Source organism: Coloeus monedula (genome assembly GCF_965178545.1).
Source record: "Coloeus monedula genome assembly, chromosome: Z".
Classification (NCBI taxonomy): domain Eukaryota; kingdom Metazoa; phylum Chordata; class Aves; order Passeriformes; family Corvidae; genus Coloeus; species Coloeus monedula.
This window is the reverse complement of record NC_138822.1, coordinates 83,972,294-83,990,030: the sequence shown is the minus strand read 5'-3', so window position 1 is coordinate 83,990,030 and position 17,737 is coordinate 83,972,294. Positions and strand designations below refer to the sequence as shown.

Genomic DNA, 17,737 nt, shown 5'->3' with positions numbered 1-17,737 from the left:
GAAATCAAAGCTTCTCATTCTTCGCACAGATCAAATACAACACATATAGTGAGAGGGTTTGGAGTGCCAACTTCTGTAGTCTTCCATCAAAAAGCAGTTGTATTTCTGATGTGTTCATTTTATGGATTTTCCCCCTTAAAGTAGTTGCCATGGAAGGTACCATGTTATTTTACAGAGATCAGGAGGTTCATGTCTGGTCAGTAATACCTTTGCTTGCTTGATAACAGCATGATAAGAGTTGTGCTTACTCTGGAAGGGCAGGAACTTTAAAGGTGTAGGTCATTGGTAGCGTGCAGGAATTAGCTGCATCTTTACAGAAGTAGTAATTTTCTTTCTGTGCATATTAATTTTGCAAATACATTTCTGAACAGCATGTCAGCTTGACACCCCTGTTAAAATTGTGGATTCTGTGTAGTTTTCCTCACTGTTAGCAGCCTTGGTACTGAGAAAACTGTGCTGCAGTGTTCTTGCTGAGTATAATGTATTAAAATACAAGTGATATGATGACTGAAGTAGTAGCACAGAAACTTTTATCTTCCTTGGCCAAAGATGTTATTATCCAAATTTTGTTGAAAGGAAGTCTTTCTAATATATTCCGATGCGCCTGATTCCTACATCTCTGTCATTTTTCAAGGGGGTGATCTAAAGCTGTACTGGTGGCTAACTCAGGGTCTGTGTATTCTTTATTTGTACAAAAGACTTAAAATGTTTCTTTTTTCTTCTTTTGTTTCTCAAAGGAATGAAAATTTAGAAAGAGATTTGCCAAATAAAGAAGATGGGAGCAAATAGCAGCAGCATCAGTGAGCTTCCAGAAAATGAGTACTTACAAAAACTGTCAGGATCAGAGCCCATCTCCGAGAATGACCCGTTCTGGAATCAGCTTCTGTCTTTTAGCTTCACGACTCCAACAAACAGGTAAGAGGGTGTTGAAGAGCTAACTTTGATAGTATGTTTATAAAAGTGACCAGTCTGAAAGCAAATGAGTGGTTATGTTAATTATTCCTGTTTTAGGTAGCAGGGGAATAAATGCCTGTGTAAAATATATTGTTGTTTCTAAGTTTGGAAGCATTTTCCACCACCTCTTCCATTCCTGTGGGTTTCGTTCTTCTTCATAATAGCTGTAATTGCTATTCATTCTCCTGGTAAAGATCAGAAATAGGGTCTGTAGTGTTGGGGGAAGCTTTTTTCTTTTTCTTGTTGTTCTAGGAAGCTTTCTTTTTCTTTGGTATAGCATTTGGGTTGACTGGATTTGCTGAAGATTCCAACATTTGATGTTTCCTCTCAGCTTAGAGTGAACTGTACTTCTTGTATGATTTAATTGTAGGTTAGCTTTTGAGTTGCTTAGTCTGTATGGCTTTTTTTCCCCCCCTTTTGCATTTTGAAAAGAAATTTGGTGTATATTCTCCATAAAGATACTTTCTAAATATCAATTCAAGCTTTGAATGCCTTTTCATTCCAGAAAGTGGTGTTGATATAAATAAAGTCAGTGTTTTTTAGAGGATCCATAGCACATCTCCCAAAATAGAGAATTGAAGTTCTTGTAACTTCTGTTAACCCAACTCCATTGCTAAATTCCTTGGCCTGTGTGTTGATTATCAGTCTTACAAGAACAATCTGATATTATTACCTTCAGGTGTTACTTAAACTGTTATTACAGTTTTCAATGTAAAACGGGTGCTTTTCTGTAAGTGAAAGTTTGGGCAACTGGAATGGAAAATGGTTAAGGTAAATAACTGGGAGGCATTTACTAGGTGCTATTTTTGTAAAGAGTGAGGAGGAGGAAGTATTTTGACTTCTGCCTGGAGAGAATAGCCAGAGGTTAGGAAGAAGGGACAGAGTTGTGGATGGCTGCAAAGCTGGTAAAGGGCAGTACTGAACTGGGAGTGTGTGAGAAAGCAGTTGTTTTTCCTCTAAGATCGCTGAAGATAAGAACTATTTACAGCCTGCCCATGACTAATAAGATTGACAGCATTCTAAGAACTTACATAATACTCTGTTGTTTGGGTTTTTTTAAGGGGGAATAATTACATATAAAACCCCACCAATTTCTCTTGGTTGTTCTATTTTTCGTCTTTCCCCTATGAAAGTTAAGGAGTTTTTTTTAGCTTAGTTTTTATGCCTGTTTCATGAAATTCAGATCCAGTGCAGAGTAAATTTGCTAAAATAACCCCCCAAATCAACAAAGCAAAAACCTAACCAAACAAAAAAACCTCAAACAAGAAACATAATTAAAAAAACAAGCAGACCAATAAAATGATCCAAACGTAGGTTGAAAGCTTTAATTAGCTGAACACCAGATGGTGCTCTTGCCTGGCAGCTAGAGGAGAAGTATTTTTAGAGACATCTTTTCTGCAGCTTAGTAATGGAAGGAAACAGAAAGTTCCCATTTAGTTGTATCTACCTGAGGCAACCACTGGCAAGTGAAATCAGACGATGTTGGCTGCACAGCACCCTCAGCATTTGTCTATATCAGATAACCTTGCCTGCAGGAATGGAACAATAGAGGTCAATGTCAATTTCTGAGATTGAAAGCTTCCAAATTATCAACTTAACTCTGTTTTTAATGAGGCTTAAGAGTCAGGAGCAAGATGCTTGTTTGTGTTCTGTGGAACGGAGCCAGTTTTCACCTGTCGAATAGGACAAGAGTTTTACAGGTTTCTTCTCCTTTTAAATTCACTTTTTCCAGTTGTCTGTTGCAAAACTAGTGACTGTTTGCTAGTATTATAGAGAGCTGTGTAAGTGTTTTGTGTTGTTTTTTTGTGAAGGCAGTTGGTGATGTTTTAGAGTAAAAGATCTATTTCCTCAAGTTTTTGCAAAGATGGGACTAATGCCATCCTCAGGGAGAAGAGGGCTGTCTTCTCTGGGTACTGCTTTGGACATAATTCTGTTCTACATATGTCAGTACTGTAGGGGAGGAGGAGGAGAAAAACATTAGAAGAGGAAGCGATAGGAAAATTCATGTTGGGAGGAAAAGCAATCAGCCAAACAAAAATTATCCAAGCAAAAACTGGCAAGCTGGGGAAGTGGTGGGGCTGGGGTAGATTTTTCTGCAACAGATGCCCAACAGATTCACCTTGTTGTCAAGAAGCCTTGGCAATAACAAGAAAACAGTATCTGCAAGGAAGGCTTTCAAGGGGAATCTGAATCAGTGTGCATAAGGAAGTTCGTGGGGTTTTTAACGCTTTTCCACATGTGCTTTTTCTAGTTAGGAGCTTGTGACTAGTGCTTTGCTTTACAGAAGCTGTTCCCAGTTAGTCCAGGAATTGTAGATCCCAAGTGTCAAACAGAGCTGGATCTTCTGTGGAACAGTAGTCTTTGTGCTTTGGCTTGAGAGATGGGGAATTACTGTCTTTCTACTCTGAGAAACATGGAGACATGATACCAAATCTTAAAATAGCACCACTTTCTGTGCTCTGCTGTCTTCATTTTCTTATGCTTTGTGTGTCTTGGCACTTTGTATTTTTCTTTGTCCTTGTTTTTCTTCTATCTCTTTCCCCTTTCAGTTTGGTTGATGTCTTCCCATTTTTATCCATGTCTCATCTTTATTCTCTCTTTTGGTTTCTTTTCTGACCTCTACCTGACTGAATGTGTTAATCTCTCTTTTTCTGGTTCCATGTGAAATGGTTTAGCATTGCTCGTTTTCTCAGCCATGCCTTCTTTCCTGGGTTTTACTTTTTCAGTCCTGCTGGCTTTTTGGTCTGTTTCTGTGAAGGACACAAGGTAGTTTTCTGTATGGAATAAAGCTTGCCAAATACCAGTGCTGCTGACTGCAAAGTTGCTGTATCTTTGTCAGCAACACTGATGCAAGATGCTCTCTCCCTTTCACTCTCTCTTCCAGTGTTTATTTTGTTCTTCTGCGGGTTTAATCAGGAACTAATCTATCTGGAAAACAACACAGCAGAAGTGTTTATTTTTTCAGCCAAGATAATTCCCTTGAGTGATTCATAGCTTTGCACCACAAAACAATTCTGGCACAATGAGGGACTGATTTTTTGGGATGCAGCAACCTTTTGGGCTAAAAGGTGGGATTGCTTAAACCTGCTGTGCCATCCAAAAATGACCAAGGAAAGTGTGTGGTCAAAGCAGAACTGGCTGCTAGGAGTTTAATATTCTGCCTTTCTGGGCTACGTGTTCTTCCTCTCATACTATTGATTTTCTTAATAATTAGAGAAATATTAAGAGGAAATATCAGCTGTCAGTAATCAGAAATGAGCTGATGGTGAACCCCTGCTTCCTGCCTGTGACTCCCCTGGCGAGAGTGAGTAGTAACAGCCAGAGCCAGCCTGGGTGTCTGGCAGGTAAAGAAAGCCTCTGGGGCCTTTCACAGTCTAGGAGTGGGAGCAGATAAGTGGTGCAGACATAAATGGTCGCCAGAGGAACAGCTTCCAGCAGTTTAGTTTTAGGTTGCCTCATGCTTTTCACTGTAAAAGGTTTATTGTGATATCCTCTTCCATAAAGCAAACCATGCGTGCTAAGCAGGTACTGCTGAAGTGTCTGCTGAGACATTTCTGGTTTCAGCCATTAGGAAGTACTTGGTGCTCTAATTTCACACTCCTGCATGTTCTTTATTTTTTTTTTTTTCCTTCATGGGTCCTTATTTGTTGCACAGAATAGACTCATGGGAGCAGAATTAAAATTGTATAAAACCTCTTAAATCTGCCATTTCTATCCTTGAGGTGACTGACCTATCAATCCAATAGTGTTTGGATATTGGAAAATAAAATACAGCTTTTCTGGATGATTTTTTTTGTTACTGTCAGGATTAAGAGCTATGAGGTTTTCTTTGGAGTGTTAGCTCTCAGTCTAGGCAGACTTTGTGTTTGTCTGGCTTTTCTGTGATTTGCTACCAAGAATGCAACCTCCTCCTTAGTGGTGGTATTAGTTACAATTATTTTCTGATGGAAAACTTAAAGTTAACTAAAGCAGAACTTGCTGAAAATCATGTGCTTAATATTTACTGTTCTGCTTTGTTCCTTCCCCAGAGTTATTAATGAGTTGCTGGTTCAAGAATAATGTGCATGGGCCTTTAATGGAAAGACATAAAAATGAGAAGCTTTTATGTTGCTTTAACATGGTACATTTTTTAAATGGTACAATAAATCATATGCTGCCTTATATTCTTTGATGTCTGTCCTCCAACTAGTCCATTAAAATCAGCATTCCCACAGTATGAATTTACTAAATGGGCTGGTTCTTCTGTTTTGTATTCAATGGCAAAGAAAAAATGCCTTACCATGAGGAAAAAACTGTCAGGAAGGCTGCTTGTTTTGGTTTTTTTCCTCCTTTTTTTATGGGGATACTTGTCTGCTTTGGTTTGGGTCTTTTTCTTACCATACTAAGGGCAGGTGTTGTGGTGTGAGTATGTTTGCAGCTTTTAGGCAGAATGCTTTCTCTTGTTATGTGGTGATATTTTTGATATTTCTGCAAATGTGAAACAATTTCTATTGTGGTGCCATTAAAATAAAAGTGGATGAAACCACGTTCTTCAAAGCTGGCTGCTGTCAGGAAACAGCCTTCACTGTCTTAATAATTATGGTTTTGCTGAAGACTGATTGTTAGTAAATTTAAAGTAAAGTAGCTGAATTCAACCATTTAAAAATAATCCGATTTATAACACCACTGGGCTTTTTTCCCCCCCTTCTTTTTTTTTTTTCCATCCTCTTCTTTTTGGAAGTAATGTTTTTTACAATATATGCCAGAATAGCTTACCGCAGAATCCGGCTTTTTAGTAGTAAGAAGGCAGAAATAAAAATCTGCAGTCAATGAAAATGATGAAATTTTGTTGACTAATAGACTACTCAATTTGCCATTCTTTCCCACCTCTGCTGAGAAGAGGTTTTCTTACAGAAAACTAACTCCCTGATGAAGAAACTCTTGTACTGTGATGAGTGATTGCAAACACAAAGTGATTAAATCCCAATGAAATAACAATTACCCTTGATTACTCTTTACTTTCACCACTGATCTGATAGCTGCAGTCACACAGATACTGCCTGTGTATAGAGAAGGGTTTGTAGTGACAATTGGTATGCAAAATATTCTTGTGGCACGGTGTTAAGATGTTACAGAAGGTAATCACTGCCACTGTAAAACCTCTCCTGTTTGGATATCTCTAAAATAAACAAAGACAAAACCATCTTCTTTAAAGATGGCTGCACTGTCAAGGATGCAAATTTTACTACTATTAATTTTAGTTTTGCTGAAGTCTGTGAGCTTACCATCTACATAAAAGAAAAGCAAATAAAATAATTTCTTTCTTTTATTAAGTACTTTGAAAATGCTGGCCGTCAGATCACAGGATGAAGGAGGAACTCCTGTGAAGTGTGGAATTTTTTCCTGAAGTGTGTGGGAAGCAACTGTGCACCTCACATATTTGCTTGTATCCAAGGGAGTCAGTCAAGTCTATATAGTTAAGAATACTTTGCTTTGAATCTTTTCTGTTTGCCCCATATGTTCACAGCCCATTTGAATCCCCACATCAGGTGATACCTTTTGTTCATTTCTTGGAAAACCATAGAACTGGTGAATATGTAAATATGTACTGCTTTCTCAAAGTGAGGTTGTTCAGTTCAGGTTGTGCCAGTTGAAGTACATGTGCAAACTCACCCAGGTCACTGTGATCGTGGTGTTAAAGGTCCATGGATTGAAGCTGGTGTCACAGAAGCTCAGAACAGTTTGAGTTGGAAGGAATCTTAAAAATCATCCCGTTCCACCCCCTGCCATGGGCAGGGACACCTTTCACTATCCCAGGGTGCTCCAAGCCCTGTCCAACCTGGCCTTGGACACTGCCAGGGATCCAGGGGCAGCCACAGCTGCTCTGGGCACCCTGGGCCAGGGCCTGCCCACCCTCAGAGTTTGTTCCATGTGCACATGACCATTTTCCATGGTGGTGTCTTGTCCAGGGCAGAGCTTCCTGGATGTTACTGGTGTGCCTGGGTTTCTCCTACTGATGCTCAGCAGAGCCATCAAGCAGCAGGAGGGGTTGACTTACTTTTCATACTTACGGCCTGTTTATTACTAGCAACAGATAATCTTTTTTATGTTGTGAATATACCAAGTGTTTCTCACAGAGCAGGGAATATTTTACACTCCATCCTTAACGAATCTGTTCTTTACTTTTTTTTGTTCTAGCCCATGTCACCAAGTGTCACATCCACATGGCTTTTAAATCCGTCCTGTGATGGCAACTCCACCACTGCCCTGGGCAGCTGTGCCAGGGCTGGACATCCCTTTCCATGAAGAAATTTTCCCCAATATCCAACCTGAGCCTCCCCTGGCCCAGCCTGAGGCCGTTCCCTCTCCTCCTGTCCCTGTTCCCTGCGAGCAGAGCCCGACCCCCCCGGCTGCCCCCTCCTGTCAGGGACTTGTGCAGAGCCACAAGGTCCCCCCTGAGCCTCCTTTGCTCCAGCCTGAGCCCCTTTCCCAGCTCCCTCATCTACTTCTCCTCAGGCTTATATATTTGAGATATATTTGACAACAGGGCAGTCTCTATTCCTCAGGTGAGGGTTTTCAGACAGAACTTGAACTTCTGTTTGTGATCAGTGCAGTGAGGAGCTTCACCTTATCAGTGCTTGTTAGAGCTGAAATAAAATTTGAATACTTATTAGCAGTGTTCTGTGTGGCGTAATGAAAGGACAGCTGTTTCAGTGTTGAGTTTCCATTATTACATTCATTCATTAACCAGATGTCATCTCCACAGGGACTGCAGAGGAAAGTCAGTGCCACAGTTGGTTGTACCATTTTTTTTGTGCCACCTTGTGAATCTTGGCTCTGGCATTTTCTACCCGAGTGTTAATGTAATTTACCTTTTGTCTCTTCACTGCACAAGAAAATACCCAGACAGCTTTTTCCATGTCTCTCACTTCATTTTCCTGCCCAATCAAAGGAAAGAAAGTCACCGCTAAATTTGGCCCCAGGTACTTGGGAATGAGCTGCTATTTTTTGTAGCCCTCCATGATATTCACCCTGTGAATCCATCCTTGGGGGTGTAACAGTACTGAGTATTTCACTGGTGTGTGCCTATTGGGGTGGTATTTCTGCTGTAATTCCCCCTCATTAGGTGTTTCTTTTGAGTGAACTGAAATTTTGTGGTAGCTGTTGCTTAGTCTTGAGTGTGGCAAAATTCAGTTTTGTGTTCTTGTATGAATAAGGGGTAGTGGGCTTTAGTTAATTTTTAAGCTTTAAACTTCATTTTAGTATGAAAAAGAATGACTTGACTGTTAAAAGCTTTGCTGAAGATCTGAAAGCCTTGCTTGCTTTGCCACTGGTTTTGATCCTGGAAACTTGTAGAAATTAAGCAACTCTGTGGAATTTGTTTGAGGACTTTGTGTGGTTTTTAATAACTCAAAGGGAAGAAAAAAAAATCGGTAAGAATGCTAGACTTTGAAACCTAACCTTAGAAATTAGGGAGAAAATGAACCGTAATTCAAAGCTGAATGTCTGCATTTATGGTTTAAGTCCTGGAGCAATTACAATAACCACTCTGACTGTGTCCCCAGGATCTTTGGATAGTGGGAGGGGTCATGTTGTGTTAGATTATGATTTTTCAGTACCTAAGAACTCTCTATTGAGTTGTTGTCCATTGTAATATTCACCCTCCCTGTCTGCCTGGTCTTGGGAAGGAATAAATCTGATGACAAGCAGCCAGCTGGGCAAATTTAGAAGTTTCTGTTATTTTAAAAAAGTGCAAGGTCACATAGACCTAGAAAACTGTGTTGTCCGTAGTTGCTGGTGGCGTGTTCTTGCTCAATACCATTTGTTTTTAATTACTCTGCATGTTTGTAGTGCTGGAACAAGAGACCACCTTTGAGACCAAGTCTAATGTTTTTAAAATATATATCAAAGTGTAAGTTTGTTCTTTCTGAATCTTGTGTTTCAAAGCAGTTTGTAAAAGAAGAATGAATGCTGGTAATTGATATCAGGACAAGCCAATCTGCGTAATCTAAAGTTGTCTTAGGATATTCAGCTGTAGATGAAGAGCTGTCTCAGCTGTCAGCTCACTACACAGTAAATTAGTCTGATATACAAGAAAATTTGCAGGCATCTTAAAACTTAATTTGCTTGATGTCTCTATCTTGAATAGTTTCCTCTTGAAGGGTTTTGAAATAATTATTTTGGCTGCTCTTTCTACAATATCATCCAGTCCTCATGAGTTGGGGCACAGCTCAAACTCCACAGCTTCCAAGAGCATGGCTCCACAGGGTTTTCAGCCCTGGAGCTGGTTTAGCAGCTTCCCACGCAGCACCACTGATAATCTCAGGTTGACACAACAGCGTGCTGTAAACTGGATTACCATGTAAATTTAAAAAAAGCACAGGACTTTAAAAAGAGAAGAGGGCTGCATTATGACTGCAAGTGTTGAACTAATTTTTTTTGACTGTCCTTTTATTTGTTGAACTTCAGAGGTCCCTGAAGGTCAAGCTGTATGTTAATTCAGTCTGTATAGAGGCTCTACCATCTCTTCCAAAACACTGAGCAGTAGGGCCTTCATGATATGATAAGAGGTGATAGTTTTAAATTAGAAGAGGGTAGATTGAGACAAGATGGAAGGAAAAAATTTTAACGATGAGAATGGTGGAACTGGGTGCCCTTTAGTTATTAATATTCGTATTGCTCAATGTGGCATTGAACAGAGTATCTGATGATTTGTCTTGTTTTCCCATCTGTTAAGGATGTTTTTGAGGATCAGTTGCCCTGCACTGGTAGGTCAGAAGTATGTGCTTGACGCAGCTGGTGTTTACTTTCAGTGGTTGCTGTCAGGTTTTGCTTTAGTGCTTTATTGTTCTTTTTCAGATGATGTTTTTCTGAGGCGTATCACGAGGCAATTAATGAAGTTACGAACAATTTGCTGTATCTGATGTGATTGTTGCACTAGTATAATAACATTAATTGAAAGGAAAGAGCTGCTTAGCTTGAGGTTAAATGTCAGATTGAGGTTTCTTTTATTCATGTTCTCAAAAATGCATCATTTAATGTGAAATTTCTTGTAAAGAATTTCAAGTTCTTTCTATAGGCTGCTGTTCTATTTGTATTTTCGGTAACACCAAGCTGAGCATGGCAGCACTGGACCTGCAAAAGTAGTGGTAATAAAATGCTCATGGAATCACAGAATCATTTAGGTTGGAAAAGCCCATGAAGATCTTGGAGTCCAACCATTCCCCCAGCACTGGCCAGGCCACCACTGACCCATGTCCCCAGGTGCCACATCCACACAGCTTTTAAATCCTTCCAGGGATGGGGATTCCACCACTGTCCTGGGCAGCTGTGCCAGGGCTGGACAACCCTTTCCCTGAAGGAATTTTCCCAAAACTCCCTTTTCACAACTTGAGGCCATTTTCTCTCATCCTGTCCCTTGTTCCCTGGGAGAAGACCCTGAGATAATTTCACTCTGATGAACAATTCACTTTTGAATATTTGTTTCCTAATATGCTGTACTTCAAAAGAATATTGCGCTGCCTGATGTTAGGATGACAGAGCATTGGAATGAGTTGCTCAGAGAACTTGGGATACTCAAAAGCCACCTGGACATAGTTTGGGGCTGCTGGGTGTAGAAGCCCCTGCATGAGCAGGGAGGTTGTACAAACTGACCTGCACGAGCTAATGGATGGCAAAAATTAAGTGCTTTGTAGAAAGATTTTATTACTGTTTTGTAATGAATTTTCACTTCAAGTACAGGAGCCCAGTTGCTTGTGTAACCATTTTTATTTTCCTCATACCTAGTGCTGACTTAAAGCTCTTGGAAGAAGCCACAATCTCAGTCTGCAAGTCTTTAGGTAAGAAGTTGTGCCATCTTTTTTCCGTGTACTTTATCAGAAAAATTGGGAAACAGCATCCCTGTGCACAGTCACGCCTTTAGCATTCTATTTGTTTATGTTGCACTAGAAAGATTAAAGCAGTGTGTAAAGAGTGTTTTTATGTATATCCCAAACCTTTAGAAACTTCCATTGATAACTGTTTTACGGAACTTGATATGCCTGAAACGTTTAAAACAAATAATTCCATCTTTACTTTGTCTTTTTCACTTTGCCCTTTAAGCTGATCAGTAAGAGGACAGAATTAGAGGATGAAAGGAAAGGATGATATAAAATGTGATCAGTGGTGTTGCAGGAAGATAAAAGGTAGTTATGAAGACCTGCCCAGTTTTGTGACAGGAGGCTGTTGTGCTGTAGACAAGTCTGGGAAAGGAAGCAGTATGAGCATCCCTCATTTGGGATATTTAATATTATTAGTATTATTTAATATTAGTTGTATTTAGAGAACAGTTATGGACTAGTAAATCATGTACTGGAAAATCTTGAAAGAAGAATGCCCGTACAGAAAAACAAGACATACTGTGCTTTATTTAGAAATATGAAAGATGTTGAAATTTTGAGTTTTTTCTATATATTGTTTGAACTAGGTAGTGTCAACTTACACATGCTTTGTAACTATATTTTATTTTTCCTCATCTAGTTGAGAAGAATCCTCGAACAGGAAACCTTGGATCATTGATTAAAGTCTTTCTTTCTAGAACCAAAGAGTTAAAAATTTCAGCAGAATGTCAGAAGTAAGTTCCCAGAAAAGACCTGTGTATGCCATTTAATTTTTTAAATGTTCCTATCGTTGCTAGCTCTTGAATTTTTTTACTCTACTAATTAACATGCAAACCAAACCTTAGAATTCTCTTAAACTGTTGTTTGAAACAGAACATGTGTCTAGTACTTTTCTAAACACAGAAATTAAGTCTAATAATTAAATAGATTACTGGGGAAAAGTACATATTTGTGTGTTAGATTAACACATTTTTGTATAAATGGTGTAAGCTGTGGGTACTACTGGCTTAGAGCTGTTTAAAAATCATCTGAACTTTTTAGTTAAAGCTTAATGTATGAGCCAGTATCCTATCTTGGAAATATTTCAAATATCTGTATCTATAAATATGTATCAAAATACTGCCTTCAAGTTATGTCATACAGCTGCCATTGGTTTTTTTTGCCCCTTTCAGCAGTAGGATAGAACTCCAAGAGGTTACTTCTGCAGCACTGTGGGGTTTTTCTGCAGGAGGCTTTCTGTAGTTGTTCCCTCACACCCACAGATGAATGTCCCACTCTCATCAGATCTGGGGCTGCAATTCCTCCTTGTTCCCAGGAGTGCCATCAAGTGTTTCACTTGCATCTAAAGTAAAAAGTTACTTGTTCCCAGATAGCTCTGGGTTTTAATCCAAAGATACCTTGGAAGTACAGGCAATAGCTGACTCTGTGGTGTTGTATGGGCTTCCTAACAGTTGCTTACTGGGACTCAAAAAAATTTTATGCAGCTTTCATTGAGAAAACTTGGAAAATATTTATGTGTGTTGCATAAGAAAATCCTGCTGTATGATGCTCATGAAGTCCATAAATGCCTGCTGTCAGCTGAAGGCTATTTACTTGGGAAAAAGGCTAAGGTTCAGGGAGCCAGGAAGCTTTCAAGTCTGAACCTGTTGGAGGTTTTTGAATGTCTGTGTGCCTTGAGTCCATAGCATCTAGAGACCTCTAGAAGTTTGCTGAACTGTTAGGTGAGTTCCTCAAAGAGTGATACTTCTGTTGGCTGTGGTGTTTTTAATAGTACGAATGTAGTTAGGGATAAGGTTGTATTTTCTAAACTACTTTTAAATACATTCCCATTGTGTTTTCTGTAACATCTACTGCAGACTCCCTGCTTAACACTTTGGCTTTTCCTTGCTTTAACTGTAGGAACTTTGTCTACTCTGACATTTATTTTCTTGTGGTTTTTGATGCATGTTTGCTGGTGAAGCATTACTGATTCTTGTTTGTTCCTGCTTCTTTTCTAGCCACCTCTTTATCTGGCAGGCTCACAATGCACTGTTCATTATTTGCTGTTTGCTGAAAGTATTCATCAGTCGAATGTCAGAAGAGGAGCTGCAACTTCATTTTACTTATGAAGAGAAAGCAGGACCAAGCTCATATGGTGCGTACACACAACTGCTAGTGAAACAAACATCCCCTGAGAAACTTAAATGTCCTGATGGCATGTAGGGACATGGTTTAGTGCTGGACTAGTGAGTTAGGTTAATGGTTGTACTTGATCTTAAGATCTTAAAGAGTCTTTTCCCTAAATAATTCAATGATTCTATGTTTTTTAGACCGAGAATCCCAAACTTTGCTTTAAAACCAGAAATTAAGTACTAGAGAGTTAGGTGTCGCTTATTCTGGCTTTTTTTAAAAGTGTGGTGCTGTAGACCTACCTGAGCTTTAGTGATTTTCATACATTTTGAAAGGTGTTAATGGTCCTCTTCAGAGGAACAGAACAGAATTGGGGTGAAGCTGACCACATACAAACATTGGAACGTTGATATTGCACCTTTTTAATGCATCTTTTCACATATTTTTCATAAACCAGCAGCAGCCACAGAGTGGAATTAATGCAATTTTTAGGGATCTAGGGAAGGAAAGTTATAGTACTACAGTTAGAATTGACCCATTGAGAAAACAATTGCTAAAATTTAATTTGGGGGCAATAGCTTATACAAGTGTATAAGAGAAGTCAGAATTTAGGCAGAATTACTAAAATAGGCTCATGTCCAGGAAATGGAGTATAGGTGCCATGAGATGGAAGATGACAGGAGAGATGCTCAAGGAAGAAGCTGTTACCTTTGAATAATACAAATGCATTCAAAATCAGTTATGTTACTGGAAAAAGACAGTGCAGCATAAAGGCATTCTGAACACTGTCGACCACAAATCTTTGTGTAGTGCTGTATCAAGATGCTCTCACAGAGTGCATGATGGATAATGCTGCCACAGGAGCCTTGATTTCCTTTGCTTTAGTGTAAATCATGGAATCATTTAGGCTGGAAAAGCCTCTAGGATCAAGTGAGACAGCTAGCCCAGCACTGCCAAGTCCAAGTCAAAGTACTGTTCAGTTTGTAATTGCACGTTGTTTGTTGCATAAAGCCTAAAAAGTCTCAGAATGCTAGAGCAGTGTGTGTGGATGGTGTGAGGACAACCAAAAGTGTCTGACTGTGGATTTCCTGCAACGAGGACACGTGTTGGGAACGCCAAATCACTGCTTGCTCATCAGCAGTGAAAACTGTTCATTAAAATCTGTTTAACTCCTTGGCGCCTGCCAGTGCTCTGGGGAAATTAGAATTGTGGTGCCAAAAGATTAAGTGCTACATGTTGAAATGGTTTAATGTATTTAAACTGTGATGAGTGATCTCCAGGAGGGAAGTCAGCTCACTGATGCACTGGAAAAGAAAACCTGCTTGTGTATAAGCTATCCCTGCAGACTGCCTGTGGGTTTATTCCTGGATTAAAAAAACGGCTCACCTCTTGCTTCAGTGTACAGCACACCACAGTGGGATGGGTGGAAAAACTGAGACTGTTGTCAGCTGGAACCCCTGCGATCCTTATTCCTTGCACTGGGAGTTCCTCGCAGTGTGGTATTGAAAGTGATTCTTGTCACCAGGGTAGACCCATGTTTATACCACGTCTAGCAGCACTTGACTGTAATTCACAGTGACATTTATTAGCAATAATTTTGTGCATATTGACGACAAATGTACTTAGCAATTACCTCTGAGCAGATTGTTCATGGGATGTTGTTGATTAGGAAGGTAGTTGTGTGTGGTCTGCTGGTGAGACAGGAAGCAAGCCTCTCCTCAGCTCCTCTTTGGGTTTCCAGTTGGAGATATCTCTTGTGAACTTCCTCAGGGTATTGAGGTTCATAATGCTGAAGTTACGTAGCCATTGAGTTTGATTCCTAATAATCTTATTTTTAAATGTCTACAGAATGTGCTAATAAGGCGTGTACCTTCCCATAGCTCTTATGCTCAGCTGTTGGAAAGTGGAGTATCGTTAGTGAATTGTAATAAACTGTGGTTGTGCTAGGGCCTATTAAAATTAAACAGAAGAAAATGAAGTGTTTTGTTGTTTGTATTTTTATAATTAAGTGTAGCTTTCTTGAATTTTTGGTTTCTACTTTTCGGGAAGGAGAATATTCCTATTATAGATTTTATTTATTGTTATATTATTAATCTATTATTATAATGTTGTTATTCCTATATTCCTCTTAATTTTACATGGATTTATTAGTACTTTAATGGAAATTTTACCATCTTTGGTGAACATGCTTTTTAAAATTAAGTTCTTAGTCACCCTTGCTATTTTTTCATTTACCAGAGCGTGACATTATTTATAATTCTTCAACTGTGAGCATGATAAAACAGGCCTTATAAAAGACATTATTATATGAACTGTATGATGTAAATAAAATATCCATATTTTAAAAAGCTTTAATACAGTGTCTGAATTTTGAAGTTTCTGTGTTTCCTTACTGCCTGGTGAGTAGTTATTGGAAAGAACACTACAACCACCCAGCAACACAAACAGCCTCTCTCCCCTGTGGTCCATTTTCATATGCTTTGTTCAGTCTCTTAGCCTTTTGAGAAAAGGTTACTGTTCTTTTCAGGATCATCTCACAAGTCCTTTGGAAATCACTCTGTGGTTGTGTTTGTTTCCCTGTGAGCATCACATTTTTATCCTTCTGGTTGGATAGTATATTTTGGTGCCATGTCCTCTGATTTAAGTACAGCACCTGGGAGCTCAGCACACATAACTGCAGTGTCAGCTTGTCAGGATGCTCACACTGCAATCAGGCACTGCATCAGCACCTGCTCTGGGATATTTGGTGAGTCAGGGAGAAGTGTGTAATGATAATCTGTGAGAGTCCTGTGTATGGAGAATATCCCTGTCACTGTCTGCTCAGAAATATATGATGTATGACATGGCCACTATTGTTCAGGTAGCATTTTTTATAATTCCCTTATCTGGAAGGATTCTGCTCCCAGATTTTGCACTTCATATGCTTTCACTTTATCTAAATGTCCAGTTTGTACTTTTTCCTGCTAGACTGTGTTTGAGGCTCAGAAGAAAGCTGTGCAATTGTGCTTTGTGTCATAAAAAGGGATTTTTTTGAGGTTTGAGTGCATGGGTGTACTTTAGCCTAATGAAGAAATTGCCCTGGATTGAGTCCCTGCTAACATTCCTGTTTATTGATTTCCTTCAAAAGAAGGCCTGCCATTAACACAAATGCATTCTTTTTGAGAGGTTTCAGATGGTTCTTTAGCCCGAGAAGTGCAGCCTTTGGCTCTTCATCCATAATTGGGAATTTCCTTATAATTTTGGAGAATATTGCACAATTTTGATTGCAGGAAAGTTCACAGAGAGACTAAACCCATATACTTTAAGATTCAGCTGAAAAATTCCTGATATCCATAAATCCCAAACTGGAGTCAGCATCTGCTCAGCTGAAGCTGGAGTTAGTCTCACTAACACAAGTCATTCATCTTTCCACTGTATCCCGTTTCTGCACAGTCTTTAACTGTATTGTGACTCAAAGGTGTAAGAGAGCACATGCTGAGTAGTGTATTTTAAATCAGACCATCAATTCATTTCACCTGTTCCTGTAGTAGGAAGCTTTATTTATTATCTGTAGAGAAGTTTTTAAACACAAGGGTGCTAAGGGCTGTTTGTGATGTAGTAAAGCAAGTATGAGGGCATGGTGAACACGGTGTAGAAATAACACATTTAAAGCCTTAAATGATTTCATGAATGTTTAGCTATCACATAAAGGAAATGAGGGAAGGCAATTAATTTATGTACTCATTATTCACACTCTTAAGTAGAAGCTGGAAGTTTGTGAGAGTCATTAGAGCTGAAGATCAAACCACAAAACCTAAGGAAGCTTTAAGTCTATTTTGCAAGGAATGACTTATTTCATTACTTGTATCCAGGTTCTTTATGAGTAACAGGGCAGAAAAACAAGTAGCATCTACGGTGAGGATATACCTTGTTATACTGGAATATTTTATTAATATTAATATTCAGCACATCTACCAGATCAGGTCTTATCAATGTAGTAGTTATGTTCTTGAGAGGATGGAGCTGGACTGGTTTTAGAATTGGGGTCTCCTGGCATCTCTGCTTTCCTCTGCATAAGACATTGTGCCTGTGTTGTGTGTGCTAATCCAGTGCCTGTAATGTATGTAACTTTGAAAAAGTAAAACCAAAAAAAATTAAAATGTATATATACATATCTCAAACCCAAACCAAACAAGCCCCACCAAAAAGTCAGAATCCATCAAATTACTTGCAAAATGAAGTAGTTCACATCTGAGGACTTAAATATAGCTGCTGAAAAAATGGTACTTCAGCATAACTGGACATTTTAAAACCTGTGTGATTGAGTCACTTCTGCACTAGAGTTTAGAAGATGCACCTATGATTCCTCTCCCTGCTCTAATTTTATTTGGACAGGTTCACCCTGTACTTACTTTCCCCAAGGCTTTACAGGTCTTTGATCCAAGTATGTGATCTATTAATGTGAATGAGTCTTGTGTGTATTGTCTTTATCCTGCTATTGAAAGAGGCATTGTTTGTGAAAACACAGAGTGTTCCGTGTTTATAGCTCTCTCTCACGTTATAGATTTGGCTTGCATCCTCCTCATTGTCTTGGCAAGATGAAAATTAAACAAGAATGTCTGTGCCCCAGTTGGGAAAAGGATACAATAATTATTGTAGCTGAATGACATTGATTACAGCAATTCAGCTTTTTAAAAAATTTTAAATAACATCTTTCATTCTACGTGAATGTGCTAACCCGGTGTTTTCTTGCTTTATTTTGGATATTGTCTTGAGGGAAAAGCCTTCTTTCATATTCAAATAACCTTATTCTCTTTTCAGATGAGTTGTACATGTAG

At 39.1% G+C, this 17,737-nt stretch overlaps 1 protein-coding gene across 2 annotated transcripts in view; it reads left to right on the top strand.

Annotated features, from left to right (window-relative positions):
• The window catches only part of DYM (dymeclin), a 211,736-nt gene that overhangs the window by 11,111 nt on the left and 182,888 nt on the right, over positions 1-17,737 (top strand). For both annotated transcript variants that reach the window (XM_082302076.1, XM_082302075.1), the window contains exons 2-5: positions 738-915; positions 10,720-10,772; positions 11,452-11,545; positions 12,809-12,945. In XM_082302076.1, the coding sequence (XP_082158202.1) occupies positions 776-915; positions 10,720-10,772; positions 11,452-11,545; positions 12,809-12,945 (424 nt within the window). In that variant the 5' untranslated portion in view covers positions 738-775. The remainder of the gene's footprint in view (positions 1-737; positions 916-10,719; positions 10,773-11,451; positions 11,546-12,808; positions 12,946-17,737) is intronic.